The sequence below is a fragment of the Nycticebus coucang genome, chromosome 4, assembly GCF_027406575.1.
Source record: "Nycticebus coucang isolate mNycCou1 chromosome 4, mNycCou1.pri, whole genome shotgun sequence".
In the NCBI taxonomy this organism is placed as follows: domain Eukaryota; kingdom Metazoa; phylum Chordata; class Mammalia; order Primates; family Lorisidae; genus Nycticebus; species Nycticebus coucang.
Genome location: NC_069783.1, coordinates 72,824,499 through 72,845,988, shown reverse-complemented (window position 1 = coordinate 72,845,988; position 21,490 = coordinate 72,824,499). Strand labels below are relative to the sequence as shown.

The 21,490-nt window shown below is 46.3% G+C and overlaps 1 protein-coding gene across 6 annotated transcripts in view; it reads right to left on the bottom strand.

Annotated features, from left to right (window-relative positions):
- The window catches only part of TET3 (tet methylcytosine dioxygenase 3), a 125,365-nt gene that overhangs the window by 8,526 nt on the left and 95,349 nt on the right, over positions 1–21,490 (bottom strand). For 4 of the 6 annotated variants that reach the window (XM_053587013.1, XM_053587016.1, XM_053587017.1 and 1 more), the window contains 6 exons: positions 19,223–19,316; positions 11,146–11,354; positions 9,011–9,161; positions 6,941–7,030; positions 6,267–6,404; positions 50–386 (listed from right to left, as the gene is read on the bottom strand). In XM_053587013.1, the coding sequence (XP_053442988.1) occupies positions 50–386; positions 6,267–6,404; positions 6,941–7,030; positions 9,011–9,161; positions 11,146–11,354; positions 19,223–19,316 (1,019 nt within the window). The remainder of the gene's footprint in view (positions 1–49; positions 387–6,266; positions 6,405–6,940; positions 7,031–9,010; positions 9,162–11,145; positions 11,355–19,222; positions 19,317–21,490) is intronic. The other 2 variants (XM_053587014.1, XM_053587015.1) reach the window with 2 other exon arrangements.

The window sequence follows — 21,490 nt, the reverse complement described above, 5'->3', positions numbered from 1 at the left end:
TAAGGTGGGAAATGGGGGTAGGGCAGGTTGGTGCCCTCTCCCCACAAACCTGGATCGGTTGAGACACCTGCCAGCTCCAGGGCCTCCTGCTTGATCTTCTCAGGAGTGCTTAGCTTCTCCTTCTGAAGCTTCTTCTTCTCAGCTGCTGCCTTCCTGGCTTCTAGCTGCCGCTGGCGACAAGACTTGGCAGGCTCAGGCAGGCGCCGGACCTCGCGGGGGAAGGAGGTGAGCACCTGGATGGCTCCGCTGCCCACCTTGGCGTTCTGGTTCTCCTCGCTGCCAAACTCATCGGTGTTGGCCATCTTGTACAGGGGGAGGACGTGCAGTTGCTCGTCTTCAGGGATCTTGCCCACGCAGCGATTATCCTCCTTGGTCAGGGTGCAGACCTGTTCCACGCAGGGTGGAGAGAGGACACAGGGATTGGAGAACTGAGTGCTGGGAGGGAGGCCTCTGATCACTCCAAATACACAACCTCGTCTCTCCCCCCACAGTCTGAATGCAAGCTAGCTCTGACATTCGCCACTATTCCCAGACTTCCGTAAGCACACATATCTTGGCTCAGTGAGGAGCAGCATCACCAGCTTCGAGTGTGTGCTCTCCAGCTTCCTATGCACATCATCCCATACAATCCTAGCAGGGCTGGGGCCACCAGGCCTGCTCTGCCCTCTGGTACAGAACTGCTGCCATTCACAACACCCCATGGGGCCGCAGACCTTCTACCATCATCCTCCTAGTTCTCAAACTGTGCTTGCTTCCTTTTGCTCTTAAAATATTTTTCTTTTTATTAGAAACTATGTGTTGGGTATAGAAAATTTAGGCTAGCAAGAAGAAAACAAAAATTGCTTCTTTAATCTCTACCACCCAAAAATTATCACTGTAAAATCTAGGGCCATATATTCATACTTAAGTACATAATTATCTTCTGGTAAATTCAAAGGATATGGTTGTTAATAAATTCACTTTTTCTCAACATAGTATGAATATTTCCTTGGGCCATAAATATTCTCCCAATGTGATTTAAAAGCTGTGCAAACAATTCTATATTGTTGTGTTATTTACTTTATTGATTATCAAATATTTCAAACTCATGTCCAATTTTTTCCCACCCTAATACCTTTTGAAATATCTTTTAACTAAATTTTCTAAGATGCTTAATTCCATGGAATAAATTCTGTGAAGTAGAACAGCCACATACTGCCAAAGCCTTCAAAAATGAGTTGGTTTTTCACTCACACCAGTAGAATGTGAGTTTCAACTTTCCTATTATTTTTGCCTATAATTTTCCTATTAATTTCTCTTAAAAGTTTTTGCTCAGTATTTTTTTTTTTTTTGAGACAGAGCCTCAAGTTGTCACCCTGGATAGAAGGCCATGGCATCACAGCTCACAGCAACCCCCAACTCCTGGGCTTAAGTGATTCTCCTGCCTCTCAACCCCCCAAGTATTTGGGACTACCAGCACCCGCCACAATGCCCGGTTATTTTTTGGTTGTAGTTGTCACTGTTTGGCAGGCCTGAGCTGGATTCGAACCCGCCAGCTCTGGTGTATGTGACTGGTGCCTTAGCCACTTGAGCTACAGGCGCTGAGCCAGTTTTTGCTCAGTATTATTAAAAGCTATCTTGTTGGTATACATTTCTCAACCAGGTTTGCTTTTTTTCCAACTTTACTCTCCACTCTACTTTTGTATTGACTTTTTTTTTTTTTTTTTTTAATTTTGAGGTAGGGTCTCACTCTGTCACTTAGACTGCAGTGGCAGAGCAGTCGTCACAGCTCCAATTCTTACCCTCAAGTGGTTCTCCTAAATAACTAAGATTACAGGTGTGAGCCTTATTTTCTATATTCTTGATGGTCTGGCACTCGGGATCTTGACTACTCCTCTCCAGGCTAATTTACAAAGTTAGTACACCTCTGATACATGATTGACTATCCATACCCCCAGTCATCTCCTCCATCAAACAAGTCAATAACCCTCTACCCCAAATCACGCCAGGTCCAGGTTCTCAGCAATTAGAAACCACCCATCGCCTGGACCATTTCTTCCCACAAAAACCCAATGAAGACTCAGAGGGTGGGAAGGAGACTCCAAGCCATGCTCTCCACTCTTCTTCAGCCTCCTGACCAACCCAGGTGCTTCCCACGTCTCCCCCAACCCCTAGAGTAGCACCTGTGCCTCCTGTTTCTAGAGATCTGTAAGCATAAACTTCTTTCTTCATGATAATCATTCAGGGTCTGCATAGCTTACCAAACCTGATTAAAACAAACCCTCAGTACACTGTCTTCCTTCTTTGGTAAGTTATATGCCTTTTGCTCATTTTCATATAAGACTTTTTATCATTTATAGTCATCTTTGTATATTATCATTCCTTTGTCATTCATTAGAAATACTGCAGCAATTGGAGCTCTGTGCACCACTAGCCACTGTTAGCACAACCATCCAGACACCTGAACGTAAATGCATGTGTGCACATGTACAGCTAGACACAATCCCACACATCCTACATACATGTTGTTCCATGATCTACTTTTCTTTAATCAAGGATAGCTCAAGTTACCCATTTGTATTAGCCTTTTGATTGTGGTGTTTTATCATTAAATAGTAACTTTACATTTTTATGACACCAACTTTACTATCACTCGGAGTTCTTCCTTTGCTGATGGCTCTACCCATCATATTTCTTTCCACACTATGCATGGGTCTTCAACTTAAATTGCTATGACCAAACTCTTGTGTACTTTCTGGGTTGGACTAACCATCAGTCTTGCTTCTTACCATTCTCTAAGCCCCAGTACCATAAACAATGGACTAACGGTAAAATGCAAAAGATAAGGCAGAAATTGTATTTCTATCTCTAACTTATAAAAGATACCTTTCAAATGTCAAAAGATATGGCCATCTCAACTAAAAAAAAAAAAAAAAATCACCAAGAGACATCAATAGGATATTCACAAAGATGAAATTAAAACAGGCAAAAAAATAGAAAAGTTCAATCTTTCTAGTAATTAAAAAAAATTAAAATGAGATATGTTTTGGCAATTAGGCATGCAAAGACTAAAAAGACTGACAAAATCCATTGTTTGCAAGTAAGCAGGAGAATTAGGACACTAAGCTTATAAGTGTTCAGTGTAATCTCAAGGAGGTCTCAAGGAGGTTACACAAAGATATAAAAAGGGTGGACCCTCCTCCAAGTTTATGGAACAGAAACTAGAATCTAAAGTGCTTACTGTCCATCAACACAGAACTGGTTAAATGATAGATACATGTATGTATATACATATATGTGTAGTCTCAGAAAATTAAGTCTATATCCATTGACAAAGAACACCTGAGTTACCCGTGAGTTAAGAAAAGCAGGTCAGAGAACAGTATGCATACATGATGTGATCTCATTTTGTAAAAAACATGATATAGCCATACCATCGAGTACACACATGCTGGTATGAATGGATGGTCATCAAACTGCTAACAGCAGTGTTTTCTCTACAAGATTTCAGGCAATCTTTTTAAATTTTATTTTTTGAGACAGACTCACTACAGTGCTGTGGCATTAGCCTAGCTGACAGCAACCTCAAACTCCTGAGTTCAAGCGATACTTCTGCCTCAGCCTCCTGAGTAGCTGTGACTACAGATACCTACCACAATACCTGGCTAATTTTTCTATTTTTCATAGAGATTGGGGGGGGGGGGTCTCTACTCCTGGTCTCAAATCTCTTGTGTTAGGTTCTCAGAGTGCTAGGATTATAAGCGTGAGCCACCATGCATAAACGTTATTTGAGACAGGGTCTCACCCTGTTTCTCGTGCAAGAGTGCAGTGGCATCATCATAGCTTCACTGCAGCCTTTAACTCCTGAGCAGAAGTGATCCCCCTGAGTAGCTTGGGACTACAGGTACATGCCACCACACCCAGGTATTTTTGTTTTTTGTAGAGACAGAAGCTGGCTATGTTGCTCAGGCTGATCTTGAACTCCTAGATTCAAGCAATCTTACTGCCTTGGCCTGCCAAGGTCCTGAGAATAAGGCTTGAATCACTTAAATAGGCACTCAGCCTATTTTTTATCTTATTAATTTTTTTTACAATGGTTATTGTTTAATTAGAAAAATGCCTTTCATTTTTGGAAAAACATTTTTTTTTCTTTTTACTCTAGAAACTCTAGAATCCAAATCTCCCACCGCCCCCTCCTTCCCTGTGTGTCTCTAGCCCTAGCGGTCCTGCCTTTCCTGTATATTTCAGCTAGAAACCCTTGCACTGGAGGGCAGGCACTGCCTGCTGCTTGTCTGACTTGGGCATGGAGATGGAAGACAGGTGGAGAAAGGAAATCCTAGGGAGGGGCCAGCAATCCCCAGGATCAGGAGCTAAAACCTTTTCAGATGTGCTACTGTCCTCGCCTCTTGTTCAGCCACAGCCAGGCCTGTCTGCTCAGAACCCAACTAACAAGCAGGCCAGAGCACTGTACCTTCCAGGACACCCCGCTAAGCCCTGACCTCCTCTCTGCAACATACACATACACAATCCTGGTGATCACACCCAGCCTCGTGATTTACCTGTGAACTCTGCTCTCCACAGCCTCCCTCACCCCTGCCTACTCCACACCCATGCCTATACCTCTAGCAGGCATATCAAAACAGAATTCTTGATTTTCCTCCCCAAACCTGGCCTTCCCCTGTTACACATCTCAGGAAATGCTCCCAACACTTGCCCACTTGTTCAAGCAAAAAACCTTGGCAAGGTCCTCTAGTCTTCTCTCTCCCATCGCCTATGGAGCCCATCAGCAACTCCTCTCAGAGGTCCTTTCAACATCATCTGACATCTGTTCCATTACACACCCAAGTCCTGCCTGAGTCCTGTCACCTCTGGCCTGGATGCCTGCCCACCTCCTCCTAACTTCTCTTTCCTCCTATTCTCTCCCCTCTGCCCCGCACCCATGATCACCATCACATGCTTCATCCTCCCCCTGCAACTGTCTAAGAGTACACTTTTACCGTTTTTTTTTTTTTTTTGAGACAGAGTCTCAAGATGTTGCCCTGGGTCCAACCTTTGGGCTCAAGTGATCCTCTTTCCTCAGTCCCCTCAGCAGGACTACAGGTGCCTGCTATAACACCCAGCTATTTTTTTTTAGAGATGAGGTCTTGCTCTGGCTCAGGCTGGTCTCCAACTCCTAAGCTCAGGCAATCCACCCACCTTGGCCTACCAGAGTGCTAGGATTACAGGTGTGAGCCACCACACCCAGCCTAAGAGTGCACTTTTAACTCTGTACTGTGATTCACCATTGCCTGGCTAAAATGCTCTCCAGAGGCTTCCCACCACACTCAGCAAAACCCAGAGCTCCCCTGGCCTTGGAAGCTCCCTTGTGGTCTCTGCCAGACTCTATGATCTCATTCTCCCTCTTCCCCACCTGCCTCATTGGCTTCCCGAACACACCCAGACTGCTCCTGTTCCAGGCCTCTGCCTGGGGCACCCCCTCCCCACACACTCTCACTTTATTCATTTCTCTGCTCAAATGCCCCCTTCCTCAGAGAGGCCTCTCCTCTAAAATAGCATCTCCTGGCCAGGTGCAGAGGCTCTTGCCTGTAATCCCAGTGGTTCAAAACCAACCCAAGGAAGAAGAGTGAGAGCCCCTACTAAAAATAGAAAATTTAGCCAGGCATTGTGGTGGGTGTCTGTAGTCCCAGCTACTCAGGAGGTTGAGGTAGGAGGATCACTTGAACCCACGAGTTTGAGCTATGAGCTAGGCTGACACCATAGCATTCTAGCCTGGGTGACAAAGTAAGAATGACTCTGTCTCAAGAAGAAAAAAAAAAAAAAAAAAAAAAAAGCGTCTCCTATCAGTTCAATCCCTTACTCTACTTCATTTCTTCTTCATGGCCTTCATTGCCACTGGACACTGCATCACATACTTGGGCAGGGACTTTGTGCATTTTAGCCCTCAGCAATCAAGAGCAATACCTGGTCAAAACTGGTACTCAGTAAACATTTGTTCAATAAATGAATTAAAGATTTGTTTGGATTTAAATCCAAGTGTCCACAGAGACTTGGAACCATGCTTTAGATAACTGGGAACTCCAAGTGTCCAGTGGACTGCATCTGTAGCATCTACCTAAGACACATGCTGGCCTTGTCCATTCACTTTGCAGGGCACCTCCCAGAGTGCTGGGTGTCCCGTCTCTATTCCCCTCCCTGCTCTCAGCCTGTCTTTCTGCACACACCATAGGCAGCTCCCCCTTCCTTGATCGCCCTGCAGGTGGGCTGTAGCCGGACCCAGGCCTCCTTACCACAGTGCACCCGTTGTAGAGGTTATGCTGGTCCTTGTGGGCGTGGGCACAGAAGTCCATGCAGGCTGTGACCCCTGCAAAGGGGCGCCCTTCCTTCAGCCCCAGACGGCAGTCGATTGCTATTTCCTCATTGGTCACCTATGGGGATGGTAAAGGAGAGCTGTTCCTGTGACCTGAGGTGAGTAGTCCTGATTCTGTTGGGGTGGGGAGGTGGGTCTTAGAGGGAGGGAGGTTAAGGATCATGGCTGCCTTGTACTTGGATGGCAGGAGGGAGGTTTTCTGGCTAAGAGCCCCCAGTTCCAAAAATGTTAGTTTCAGGCCCCTGTGGAAGTTGCTTCCACCTGGGTTGTCTCAAGTCCCCTGGGCTCATCTTGGGGATGCAGGGGTTGTCAGGGGATAGAAACTTGGGCCTTACCCATGGAAAATCAGACCTAAGGAGGTAGAGGATTACAAGGGGAAGGGGAGTCAAGACCAGGGACAGAGGTGAGATACTGAGGGATGCAGTCAGCTAGATGCAAACACGGGGGGCCTAATCAAAGAACTACATCATTGCTTTACATGCCTAGGCTGGGTTCTTCCCATAAAAGCACACAAGAACCCACCGTCTAGTGTCCCCACCGTCTAGTGTCCCCACTGCACAGAGCCTGGGCAGAGAAAGGCCTGGGGCCCACTACCTGGTTCTGATAGGCTTGAGGGGCCAGCCGCTTATACAGGGGTGCAACTTCGGTAGCCAGGTCCTGGAAACTCTTCCGGAGTACTTCTTCCTGCAGAGAGAAGAGCAGTCACACACACGCAAAGTGCCCTGCCCGGCATTACTCTGTACCCTGGCAATGAACTGCCATCCCAGGACCACCACAACGGTGTCACCGGAAAGGTGAGAAGTAAAGTGTCAATGGGTGTATTTACGGCATTCTTTTTGGGGCGGGGGTATGGGTACATGTCCATTTGGGAACCCTTTTCTCAGGAAAAGTCACTGCATGAAGGTATAGTCACCTTGGCTGCCCAACTCCTCCTTTTAGGCCCTAGCCCAGGCCTGAGCACAGGGACACAATTCATGAGGGAGAAAGGCAGGCAGGACAGACAAAACCAAGCACACAGAATTAGAAATGGAAGATGGAGACCAATGGCTCAGCTGCCAGCCACTTCCAACCAATCCAGCCAGGGCCAGCAGGGCTGAGCCACCTCCCTGGCTGTTTTCTAGATGCTGCCACCAGCATAGAGGACCTCAAGCCAGTATGAGGCTCCTGAGCTACAGAGAAACACAGGCCTGGATTTAAATCTTGCGTTCACTTTAGCCACATGGCCTTCAGCAAGCCACTCACTTATCTGTACAGTGAGGGCAGACAGATCACTGAGAGTGGTGAAATTATCTGAGACCAGGAGGTGCTTGGCACAGGTCCTAGCTAAGCTCACCGGAAGTGGTGGCTGTCAGAACAGGGAACGTATTTGTGAGACATTAAACCAAGGCCTCTTCATTCCTGGTAGTTCTTAGGTCAGTGGTTCTCAACCTGTGGGTCGTGACCCACAGGAACTGTATTAAAGGGCCACGGCATTAGAGGTTGAGAATCACTGTTTAGGTCCTGGTGACCCTGGGGTTCCTCTATTCACCAAAGCAACTGCATTTGCTGCTTTGGGGCGGTGGATAGTAGGTCCCAATTGTAAATAAAAGTCTAGTATCAAATTAGAATTAACTCCCACATAGTCTTAAAGCCACACAGTCTAAAGAAGGAGACCTAAATTTTAATGTTTTTCTTTTACTTATGAAGATCAAAGCTTAGATGTCAGAGCACAGAAGGTAATATGGGCTTTGGTGTGCAGAAGATGTTCCCAAGGAAATGTCCCTCCCCAAGGGGTGAGGCGGAAGCCCTTCTGGGACTAGGAGATAGAGATATGGAAGGTTGAGACTGGAATCAAGATGTTTGCCTGGACCCTAGAAAAGGGTCTGGGTACCCCAACTTCCCAGATGCTCAGGCAGGAAGGACATGGAATGAAGGAGAGCCCAAACAGGCTTGCATCTTCTTTATACTCAGCTCTGAGTGAAGACCACCTCTAAGGAGAGCCTTTATGACATGAGCAACAGGCAGAAACGGCAGGGAGCAGGGGGCCTAAGCTGACCTTCCTGGCTGCCTGAGCAGGGCCTCGTCCTGTTGTCATGGAGAAGTAGGGAGGCTCTGTGGGTGAGGTCCAGGAGAGGAGCCTGAGTGAGAAGACCTCCTGCTTAGTGGTTGTACTGTGTGGATGCCAGCCCGAGCCCAAAGACCAGGCCAGGCCCACAGCATGGAGACCACTGCCCAGAGACATCTGCCAGCAGCGAGGCAGGATGAGAGATGCCTTGGAAAGACCCAAAGGGTGGCCCAGATAGGAGGCTCCTCTTCCTATAGCACCCTTTACCCCCAGAAAGATATCCTGGGAAGAATAAAAGAAAGGAATAGCCCTCTGAGAGGGTCAAATTCTGATGAGGAATTTGAATATTTAGAACATTTGCCTTAAACAGATTAAGACTAGAAGAACCTTCGACTCTATAACTGGTAAGCTTAATTCTTCATACTTCATGCCTGTCCACATGCTGCACCCCTCTTGTTTCACAGCAAGATAAGGTCAGTTTAAAAAATAAAGTAAAGCAAGTTCCCCTTCCCATGTGTCTGAGTCATGGTGAGCCAGTCCTGCCTCCCAGTGGACTACTGAGACACCAGGCAGGAAAGGGTGGGAGGGATGGTCCCTGCATTCCCTGCAGCTCCACTCACCTCTTTGGGATTGTCCCCTGCGAGGCGGAACTTGCGAGGTGTCTTGCTCCGAGCGTATTTACAGCCATTGAAGTACATACTCCATGAGCAACCAAAGGAGAAGGAGGCACCGCAGGTGTTGGGGTCTTTGCCTTGGCAAGCGCAGGTCCGGCTGCAACATACATCACACAGGTCAGGCCTACAAATTCAACACTCTTATGTTCTGGACTCTTCCTCCTCCTTCAAGGGGTAGGACCGTAAGGCCTGGCATCCACCAGATACCCTGTAACTGGAACTCATCCGTCCCTGCCCCTGACCCCTTGCTCAAATTTCCTTGTGTAGAAAGTCAGCTCCAAGCAGCCTCCTCTGCCCTCACCAGGAGCCTGGAGGTTTAACCCAGAGTCTGCTGTTGGGAGAAGCACATGGGTTGTCTGAGATAAAGGGGAAGAACCTATTAAGGTTTATAGGTGAAAACCTATTAAGGTTTATACTTTTTCTTAACTCTAATATCTTCACTAGCTCCAACAGAGACCATACAAACAGGGAAATTATGTGAAACCCAGAGTTTGAACATGCCCATTTCCTATAGCCTAGATGCTGACAGGCCTTTCAACAAACACTGATAGGAAAATTCAGTGCTTAATAAAATCTAGAAACAACCCAAGTGCCCCTCACTGGGGAATGGATAAACACACTGCCATACATCCACACAGTGGAATACTACTTAGTGATAATAGGAATGAGCTACTGACACAGTGGTCATCAGAGATGAACCTCAAAAATGTTATGTTTGGGCTTGGTGCCTGTGGCTCAAGCGGCTAAGGTGTCAGCCACATACACCAGAGCCAGTGGGTTTGAATCCAGCCTAGGCCTGCCAAACAATGACAATTACAACCAAAAAATAGCCGGGCGTTGTGGCAGACACCTGTAGTCCCAGCTACTTGGGAGGCTGAAGCAAGAGAATCGTTTAAGCCCAGGAGTTGGAGGTTGCTGTGAGCTGTGATGCTACAGCAGTCTACCCAGAGTGACAGCTTGAGGCTCTGTCTCCAAAAAAAAAAGTTACATTTGGGGGAAAAAAGGTTACACACTGCACGATCCCATTTGTGGGACAACCATGCAAAGCAAACCAGAGACAGGAACACACAAGGAAATTTTGAGGGATGATACAACTATTCTGTATCTTAATTGTGACGTGGTAGCTACATGACTGTAAACATATACCAAAACTCTCTATAGTATACACCTAAAGGATAAAAAAAAAATTTTTTTTTGTTGAGATACAGTCTCACTCTGTCACCCTCAGTAGAGTACCATTGCATCATAGCTCACAGCTCAAACTCTTGGGCTCAAGTGACTCTTGCCTCAGCTTCCAGAGTAGCTGGGACTATAGGCATATACCACAATGCCCAGCTATGTTTAGAGACAAGATCTTACTCTAGTTCAGGCTGGTCTCGAACTCATGAGCTCAGGCAATCTGCCCACCTTGGCCTCCCAAAGTGCTGGGATTACAGGTGTGAGACACCATGTCCGGCCTAAAGGATAAATCTTATTGTAAATAAATAAACGTGCACCTTAGTTTAAAAAAAAAAAAAAAAAAATAGGAAAACCCTTAGGCCAGGCACGGAGGCTCACATCTGTAATCCTAGCCCTCTGGGAGGCCAAGGCAGGTGGATTGCTTGAGCTCAGAGTTTGAGACCAGACTGAGCAAGAAGCGAGACCCATCTCTACTAAAAATAGAAAAACTGAGGCAAGAGGATCACTTGAGCCAGAGGTAGAGGTTGCTATGAGCTATGACGCCACTGCACTCTACCCAGGGCAATAGCTTGAGACTGTCTCAAAAAAAAAAAAAAAAAATTAATTAATAGGAAAACCCAATAAGGGCAGGTTTTATAAATATCATCATCAATACCTTATATTTGAGAGGCACATATATGTACTGCCCCACACTTGTTGACATCATTATCATCGGGATAGTGATCTGGGCTTTAACAGTGAAGCTGAGCCACGTTAATGGTCTCTTTCGAGCCAGGGCCGAGAACCCAGATCAAGACCTCTGTGTGAGCATCTTCACACCCCACAGAGCTTTCCCTAGGGCTGACTGGGGTCCCTTTAACCCCTCACTGGGGCCCTCCCACACTCTGTGCCCTGCCACATACTCATCGTTGAGGCCGCATCTCCGGGTAGTGGGGTTCCCATACTTCCGGAGGGTGTCAGTGAGCTCCTGGTACAGGGTATCTCCAAGGCTACGGGGGATGCCCTCCCAGGCCAGGATGAGGATGACGATCACAGCGTTCTGGCAGTGGTGGCCTGCCCGGTGCCGCACCAGGCAGAGCAGCTTCTCCTCCAGCGTGTGCCTGCGGATCACCTGCAGAGACAAGGGGTGGCTCCATGAGTCAAAGGGGCCACCCATGCTCCTTTATGTGGGTGCCACCACCCATTTTCTGCCACACGAACCTGGGGGTGCAGGTCTTTAAGGCTATGTCCTGGGGGTGTTACAGTGTGGCAACAGTAACCACACAGACTAAGAGAACATATCTAACTAGGAAATGAAAAACAAAAGTTATAGGGCGGCGCCTATGGCTCAAAGGAGTAGGGCGCCGGTCCCATATGCTAGAGGTGGCAGGTTCAAACCCAGCCCTGGCCAAAAACTTCAAAAAAAAAAAAAAGGAAGAAAGAAAAGTTATAAATATATTTTTTGAGACAGAGTCTCACTTTGTCCCCCTTGGTAGAGTACCGTGGCATCATAACTCACAGCAACATCTAAATCTCGGGCTCAAGTGATTCCATTGCCTCAGTCTCCCATATAGTTGGGACTAGGGGCACCCACCACAACACCAAGCTATTTTTAGAGACAGGGTCTCGTTCATGCTCAGGTTGGTCTTGAACTCCTGAGCTCAGGCAATCTACCTGCCTCGGCCTCCCACAGTGCTAGGATTATAGGCATTAGCCACTCACCTGGCATAAAAGTTAATTTTTAAACAATGAAATAAACTATAAAGTATACATTATTGATGACCTAAACAGGCTTAGCAGGAAAAATACACTGATAATAAATATTGTAAATCAAAATGTAATCAGAGTTTGGTTTTTTTTGTCTATCTTTTTGAGACAAAGTCTTGCAGTGTCACCCAGGCTGAAGTAGCATAGTGTGGCCTCAGCTTAGCTGACAGCAACCTCAAACTCCTGGGCTCAAGTGTGATCCTCCTGTCTCAGCCTCCTGAGGCTCACACCACAATGTCAGCTTATTTTTCTATTTTTTTTTTTTTTTTAAGACAGTCTCACTTTGTCGCCCTCTGCAGAGTGCCTGTAGTCATAGCTCACAGCAATCTCAAACTATTGGGCTCAAGCAATTCTCTTGCCTCAGCCTCCATAGTAGATGGGACTACAGGCACACGAAATAATTCTCAGCTATTTTGTTGTTGTTACTGCTTGTTTATTTAGCAGGCCCAGGCCAGGTTTGAACCCATCGGCTCTGGTATATGTGGCTGGCACCCTAATCACTAAGCTATGGATACCGAGCCAATTTTTCTATTTTTAGTAGAGATGATGTCTTGATCAGGCTGGTCTCCACCTCCGGACTTCAAATAATCCTTTCTCCTTGACCTCCCAGAGTGCTAGGATTACAGCCATGAGCCACTGTGCCTGGCCACAGCCAAAGAATTTATGTTGTCTTAAAGCATTTGCAGATAAGATGCTGAATACCTGTGTGTTTTTAGTTAAAAAGCCAGGGGGTTGCCTGTGGAAAGCAGTTTAGTGGTTCCTCAGAAAGAATTGTTGTATGACCCAGCAATTCCACACCTAGGAATACCCTGGCGTACTGAGAGCAAGGACCCAGATCCTTGTACATCAAGTGCACAACAACATTATCCACAATAGCCAAACGGTGAATGGATTAAAAAACAGGGTATATCCACATAGTGGAGTATCATTCAGCTTTAAAACAGAATGAAATTCTGACATATTACAACATGAATAAATCTTAAAAACATGCTATACGAAATAAGTCAGACATAGAAGAGCAAATTTTGTCTGCCCCACCCATAGAGGTACCTAGAATAGTCACACTGATAAAGTAAGTTAGAGCTTATCAGGGGGCTGGAGGATCAGAGAATGGGGACTTGTTAATGGGCACGGAGTTTGAGATTACGAAAAAAGTTGGGAATAATCTGTGGTGACAGTTGCACAACAATGTGAATGCACGTAATACCACTGACCTATGCACTTAAAATAGTTAAAATGCTTCCTTTTTATGTTTACATATTTTGCCACATTAAAACAAATAGTGTAACATGCCAAAGCCACTGAACTGTACACATGAAATGGGTGAAATGTATGGCATGTGATTTACATCTCAATAAAGCTGTCAAGTAAGAAAAAGCAGAGGCCCAGACATGAACTGCTTCGTTTCTCAGATCTGGCCATTCCCTGGAACCAGGTCCTCATTCAACTCCCAAAACACTGTCCTGGCTCACACATAGGATGATGTATCAGGGCAAAGGGGTAGCTTAACTTCCCAGAGAAGAATCCCAATTCTGGGACCAGATAAGATATGCAGGCAGGGGCAGGGATGGGGAGATAAGGTCAGACTGAGGGGCAAGGCCTTGAGGAAGGGACACCATAAAGGACCATGAACTGAGGGCTGCTGCAAAGAGTATCACACTTTAGAAAGGGGTGGCAGAGAGTCAGGAGAAAGACTAGACAGGGACATCAGCTGGGGTGCCATTGAACAGAAGGGACTCCTGAGACATTTAGGAGAAAAAACTGACTTTAGGACCAGCTGACAACAGGGGCTGAGGACAGGGAAACATCTTAAGTGACATCCACATTTTATAGCTAGAGACTGGGTGGGGGTTGCTTACTGGCAAGTTAGCTGGGAGCATGCTGGGCATCCGAGTGGCTTCTCCAGGAGAACCTGGAGATGCCTGGGCTGCAGACATAGTCATGAGCAGGTCCACGCAGGTAGATGTCCAGAGGGGTAGCCAGGTAGGCAATACAAACACAGAAAGGGACCAGATACAAGCCTAGGACATGATGTGGACCACAGCAACGTGAAAGCCTTTGCCCATCAAAAGGGGGAAGCCAGGCCTTCCCCCATTGACCATTGCCTGGTGGGAATTCAAGGTTCCTGAGCCTAAATTCTTCCAATTTTGCAAAAATAAAAAAAAAAGGTAATCCAAATTTTTACATGAAATCTCCCCTTTCAAAAGGGTGAGCACAACATTTCTTTTATGAATTGTGGTAAAATATATATAACATATAATTTACCATTTCAACCATTTTGAGCATAGTTTAGTAGCATTAGGTACATTTATACTGTTATGCAACCCTCACCACCCATTTCTACAACTTTTTCATCTTGCAAAACTGAAACTCTGTTCATTAAACAATAACTCTCTATTCTCCCCTCCTGCCAGTCCCTGGCAACCACCAATCTACTTTCTGTCTTTGTGAATTTCACTGTTCTCAGTAAGTGGGATCATACCATATTTGTCCCTTTGTGATTGGCTTGTTTCATTTAGTGTAATGTCCTACACATGTTGTAGCATGGGCCAGGATTCCTTTCAAACTTTTTAAAAGTAGGCTGGGTATGGTGGCTCCTGCCTATAATCCTAGCATTCTGGGAGGTCAAGAGTTGGAGACCAGCTTGAACGCAGAGAGCGATCCTACTGATACTAAAAAAATAGAAAACTTAGCTAAGCATTATGGCACACATCTATAGTCCCAGCTACCCAGGAGACAGAGGCAGGAGGACTGCTTGAGCCCAGGAGTTTAGGGTTGCTGTGAACTAAATAGCACCATGACACTCTAGCCCAGGAACAGCATAGGACTCTGTCTCAAAAAACCAGAATAAAACCAACAAAAAAATTCTAAAAAATACTTTGCATGGGCGGCGCCTGTGGCTCAAGGAGTAGGGCGTGGGTCCCATATGCCAGAGGTGGTGGGTTCAAATCCAGCCCCGGCCAAAAACCACACACACACACACACAAAAAAAAATACTTTGCATGCTGAACAAAACACATCTCTGACCAAGAGTTCCTGCTTTGAGGCACAGTGATAATGGTGCTTCCCCAATGAAGCATCAACCACATCCTGATTTTTTTTAAAAACCGTATTTTGGGAATCAGTAACACATGAACACAGAATTAAAACAGACATGTGTTAAAAACTCCCTGTGTAGGCTAGGTGTCTATAGTTCAGTGGTTAGGGCACTGGCCACACACACTTGGGCTGGCAGGTTCAAACCCAGCCCGGGCCTGCTAGAACAACAGTGACAACTACAACAAAAAAGTAGCCGGTCATTGTGGCGGGTGCCTATAGGCCCAGCTACTTGGGAGGCTAAGGCAAGAGAATTGCTTAAGGACAAGAGTTCAAGGTTGCTGTGAGCTGTGACGTTACAGCACTCTACTGAGGGTGACACAGTGAGACTGTCACAAACAAACAAAAAAACCCAAAACTCCCTGTGCAATTGCTAGGCTTCCTGCAGATGAAGCTGGGCATATCATGGCATCGACACATACTTGTGGACACTGAGAAGTTAGCAGTCCCCATGACTAGAGTTTTAAAGGGACTACAGTCAAAATCTGTTCCCTGCCCAAGCCAGCTCACTGACCAACTGCACTCACAGGAGAAGTGTTCAGAGCACACCCAACCAGTCACAACTGTGACTGAGGCTATGCCATTTTGGTTTCCCGAATGGCAAACACTCAAATGTCATCAGGCACAAGTAGATAGTCTTCACCAGCCTATGGTACACTCAAAAAACTATAAGAAAACAGCAACATTCAAACATTCCTAAGAAGGAACCCAGCAGGATGAAATGCACAAAAGTGTAAAAGTCAAAGGCCAACAAAGGCATGAACACATCCATACCTGAGCATAGCCACAGAGACGATTCATTGTTCCATCACAGAATCAAACACTTCACCCAGTTTCTAGGCAGAAATTCCTGATCAGTGAACCACAAGAAGCACGAAACCAAACAGAAACCAAAATCCATCCTCCCATAATTCTCATCATGGTGCTTAGTCCCAACCTTCGCTGTTTTTCTGAGTAAGTCTGTTCCACCAGGTCCCCCTGGGCCTTTCAACCGCTGTGGTGGTTGTACCAGTGCCCACGTTGCTGTCCTCAGAGTCTGCTTCTGGCAGGCTTCCTTTATTCCTTCTACACCTCTGCAATGCTATCAGGGCCCCTCATTCCCACATTTTCAATCTTAAGGTAATTTGTACCTTAAAAATCAGATGACCATGGGGCTCTCTGGGACAGCCTACTGCTTTTTAGATCATTCTTTTAACATGCACATGTGCTGGGCACCCATGACGCACCTTAACTTTGTCCCCCAAACACTGGCCGGTCAGAGCAAGCCTATTCTACTTATAGCTGAAGGTACTGGCTAAGGGATGAGGGACAGGCTGCAGAGACATGAATACTGGCTGGAAAACCAAACTCAGGCTTCAGACACATGGCCAGGTAGATAAGGAAACCCAGAGATGGTGTCCACTCTCTCGTGGCCACAGAGAACTACTCTGGGCTTGATGCCACACTGTCACCAGAAATACCTGTCCTCAGCATTTCTGGGCCACTTTCCCAGTGGGGCAAGGAATACCCATCATTTAGCTTCCAGTGAAGATGGAACTCTTTACATAGAAAGACACAGGGTATTTGGCAGCTGTGTAGCTAAAAACAACATAAGTCCACCACTCCAAAGGAGATGACCAGAAAAGAAAAACAGAAAGTCCTCAGCACAGCCATTTTCATGCCACTGTAATACTTCTGTGATCTACAAACCATTTGCTATTGTCATAAAAAGTGATCACTTTCCTCTCCTTTTCTCTGCATTCATCAGACATGGGAATCTCCCACCTCTGCCAACATTGTCACTATGTCCAATCTATGCTCATCCACCAGGGCTCAGTCATAGCCATGAGCTATGTCTTCCTTTGATGTGACCTTGTTTGCCATGCTTCATGTGCTCTGTCTGGGTGTCTCTCCACAGGCCCCAGAAGACTGCTGAAAGGACCCGGTTCCTCCATCATTGTTCTGCTATCCTCCACCACCTCTGGCTGGCTGGTGCCAGACAAACGTGCTCTTCCCAGCCCACAGCAGAGCCACACAAGCCGTGGCTGGGGGCTAACGTTTTACTGTCTGTATCTAGGTTTCAAAGCACATTATCTTTTCTTTAATGCTATCCACTCAGCCAGATGTTCTTTCTTTAAGGAGCCAACTTTTATGAAGCTGGAAAAGTCCCTAACTCTGCCCTCTACCTGTGCCCTAAGGATTTTTTTTTTTTTTTTGAGACAGAGTCATATTATGTCGCCCTCGGTAGAGTGCGATGGCGTCACAGCTCACAGTAACCTCAAACTCTTGTGCTTAAGCAATTCTCTTGCCTCGGCCTCCCAAGTAGCTGGGACTACAGGCGCCTGCCACAAGGCCTGGCCATTTTTTGGTTGTAGTTGTCATTGTCGTTTGACAGGCTGGAGCTGGATTCGAACCAGCCAACTTCGGTGCATGTAGATGGCGCCCTAGCCAGTGAGCTACAGGCGCTGAGCCATGCCCTAAGGATCTTTGTTTTCATGCCCAGGACATTGAAATTCTTCAACTACATGAATTAGCAGAAGGGGACAGCTGGCACTGTAGCTGATGTCATGGTTCTGATAGATTCTCGGGGAGAGCTAACACCCCACCACAACCAGCTGCATCAGATCTCCTGTTGCAGTGAACGTCTCTCACGAGGGTGGGGCAACCTGCTTCTTCACATCTGTGACTGCACTAAGCACACGCCCAGATTATTTTCTTATGTATAATTCAGTAATGCTCACGAAAAATTGCTAACAATAGATATACCAGAGCTTAAGTTCAGACACCTTTTACTTTCATTAAACACAAAGATGGAAAAGCACAAGATAAAAATGAGCAGGTGTGCAGATGGACATGTGCTGACAAAGGTCATGTTACCAGTCTTCCTCATGCAAAGTCAGCGACGTGTGTTCCACCCTACCCTTTGCCCAGGTGATCCTCCTCACCAGGAATGCATCTACCTCTCCCCAGCCCGTTTAATATGGCCCCTAGGACTGGCCCTGTGCATACCCCTCTTCTTGGATATCCTCCCACTCAGAACTACAGTCCGCCTCGCAATAGTAACCTAAATTATTTCTGTCTCCACAACTTTGTTTGACATATGTCTAAGGCACCTTGAACACAGAAACAGCCCTCCGCCCCCACCGTGCCCTTCCCCTACAAAGCACTGGCACAGTGCTAAGCTCACAGGTGATGACAGACCTCGCTGTCACTCCTGAGCACTATTCTGCAGATGCATGTACTCTGCTATTTAAAGATCTTTCTGTGGCCTGGAAGAGCGAAGTCAGAGGGACTTTGTTTTGGTGACTTGGGGTCTGAGTCATTGAGGCTATCTCTGCTTAGGCTGCCTAGTAGGAAACAGGGGCTTAGAAGCCAGACAGGAGCAAGGCTGGTCTACAGGCATGCCCAGAAGCCCAGCCTCTTCCCTTGCGTTCCGTCTTAGCATGCTGGCCTCCAACTGCAGTCCTGGCCTCCAGGCAGGAGACAAGAGCACTGGCAGCTCCAAGAAACATGGAAGAGTGCTCAGTGCCTATAACTTAGCTGCTATTGCGCCAGCCACATACACCCAGGCTGGCAGGTTCGAAACCAGCCTGGCCCTGCCAAACAGTGACAACAAAAACAAAAAAAATAGCTGGGCATTGTGGCGGGCACCTGTAGTCCCAGCTACTTGGGAGGCTGAGGCAAAAGAATCACTTAAGCCCAGGAGTTTGAGGTTGCTGTGAGCTGTGATGCAATGGCACTCTACCGAGGGCAACATAGTAAAACTCTGTGTCAAAACAAACAAACAAACAAACAAACATAGATGAGGAAGGGGACTCAAACAGTCTGTAGTGGGGCCCAGTGGGGTAATGATAGCATCTCTACTTCCCCTTTACCTACTCCTGTGCCCTGAACCAGGGGGACAGTATGAGCTGGCTGTGATGACTACTATAGTCCTGAGGCCAGCCCAGGATCCAGGGACTGGCATTTAAACAAAATAAGGACAAACACTGAGGCTAGGAGAAAATGACCCTAACCAAGCACCTGACACCAGCTCCAATGTACACCTGGACAGTAAAAACGTCACTGCCTACGTCCCTGCCCCACCCCCAGCCCAGTCCTGCAGTCAGCTCATCTACACAAAGCAAGGAGGTGAAGAGGGTGAGACTGGACACTCACCCACTTTGCAATGGGGCAGCCGCGGGAGCTCTTCCCCTCCTTCCCGGTGTATATGACCTTCTCAATCCGAATGGCTTTTCCCTTCTCTCCATACCTGCAGAGGAAGACAGAAGCCACCATTAGCACAGGAAAACCCCATAAGAGAACAACTTTGGTAAGAAGGCAGGCTCAGTGGGCTTCAGTTTGGGTTTCTAGTTACTGTGGGGGCAACAGGGAAGAAAGAAGAAGGTTTAAATCAGAGATTCTCAACCTGTGGGTTGAGACCCACAGGAACTGCATTAAAGGACCACAGCATTAGGAAGGTCGAGAACCACTGGTGTAAGTGTTTATTCTGGGCTTATGGGTTCTGCAGACACAATGGCCACTTCTAAGTTCCCAGGCCCTGGAACTCTTCTCTGTTCCATCTCTGTTCCAGGGCAAAGAAGCACTCAAGCAGAACGTCCTGGATTATTACCTCTAAGCTTCCAGGAAGGGAACCAAAAGCCAAGGCTAAACATAGACCCCCTTAGTTGAGGCACTCTGAGAATTAGCTATTTATAAACATAGTAGAGGGCGGCGCCTGTGGCTCAGTGAGTAGGGTGCCGATCCCATATGCCGAGGGTGGCGGGTTCAAACCCAGCCCCCACCAAACTGTAACAAAAAATAGCAGGGCATTGTGGAGGGCGCCTGTAGTCCCAGCTACTGGGGAGGCTGAGGCAAGAGAATCACTTAAGCCCAGGAGCTGGAGGTTGCTGTGAGCTGTGATGCCATGACACTCTATCAAGGACGGTAAAGTGAGACTCTGTCTCTACAAAAAAAAAAAAAATATATATATATATATATGTGTGTGTGTGTGTGTATATATATATATATATATATATATATATATAAACATAGTAGATAAGAGAAAATAAATAAATGGGGGAAATCCTTAATCTTCTCTTTGAATAACCCCCAGCTGATGTCTGACCATGATGAGGACATAAAACTAAGGCTGGGGAGAAGGGATTCCACCAAGCACAAATGCTTGCTCCAAGGTTCCAGTAAACATACCTGGTTCCTGCACATACTCCCCACCCTGGCCCAAAATGTGTGCACATACACTCAGGACATCAGCACCTCAGGTCTCTGAGATGAGCTAATTGACCACTATATGTTCACAGGTGAGGAAGACACTATGGCCCCAGAGTTGAAGTGATTTGCCGAAGGCCACACAAGTATATGGCGGTAATAATGGTTAAATTATAGCTTCAGAGGTCAGACAGACTGGGTTTGAGTGCCAGCCCAGGCACTTTTTTGCTTAATAACTATAGTCAAATCACTGATCTTTTCTTAGCCTCAGTTTTCTCATTAGCAAAATGGAGATAAAAATGGGGCCAGGTGCAGTGGCTCACATCTGTAATTCCAGCACTCTGGGAAGCCAAGATGGGAGGATTGCTTGAAGCCAAGAGTTTGAGACCAGCTTTCATAACATGGCAAGACTTCAAATTCATCTCTACCAAAAGTTTTAAAATTAGCCAGTTGTTGTGGTACCTGCAACCTTAGCTACTCGGTTGGCTGAGGCAGGAGGATCAACTGAGCCTAGGAATTCCAGGTTGCAGTGAATTGTACCCTAGACTGGATGACAGAGTAAGACTATCTCTTTTTTATTTTTTTAAAAAAGCTCCTACCTCTTAGGCTAGGTAAAAATCAAATGATAACCCACATAAAGTACATTATTTGAAGTGCTTCAAAGTTCTTGGCATGAGGGAAGAACCTAATAAGTATTAATTATTTTTCATAATGAAAAAGCTATCTTTATTCAATCACTTTATTTTAGGTACAATATCACATCATCTGCAAATAATGGCCATTTGCCACCTTCTCCTTTTTGCTCTTTATACATCTACTCTGATCTCTCCTTCTACTGGCCAAGCACTTCTAAGGTAAAAACAGACTTCTTTGCTTCTCGACTTTACTGAAAATGTTTCCAACAATTCATTACAGATCATAAAGCTGGCTTTGGGAAAGAATGAAGGGTATCCTGCTGTAAGGATTTTTAATCAAAAATTGATTATTTTTATCAAATACATGATTGAATGTTTTCTTCTTTGACCAATTAACATGGTGTGCTATTTTAACAGATTGTCTAAATGAAACCATCCTTTTTTTCCATAATGAATCCAGTTTTATCCTACTCAACTTCTAGAAATCCCTACTTCACAATTAACCGTACAAGGCTGGGTGCAGTGGCTCAGGCCTGTAATACCAACACTCTGGGAGGCAGAGGCAGGTGGATCACTTGAGTTT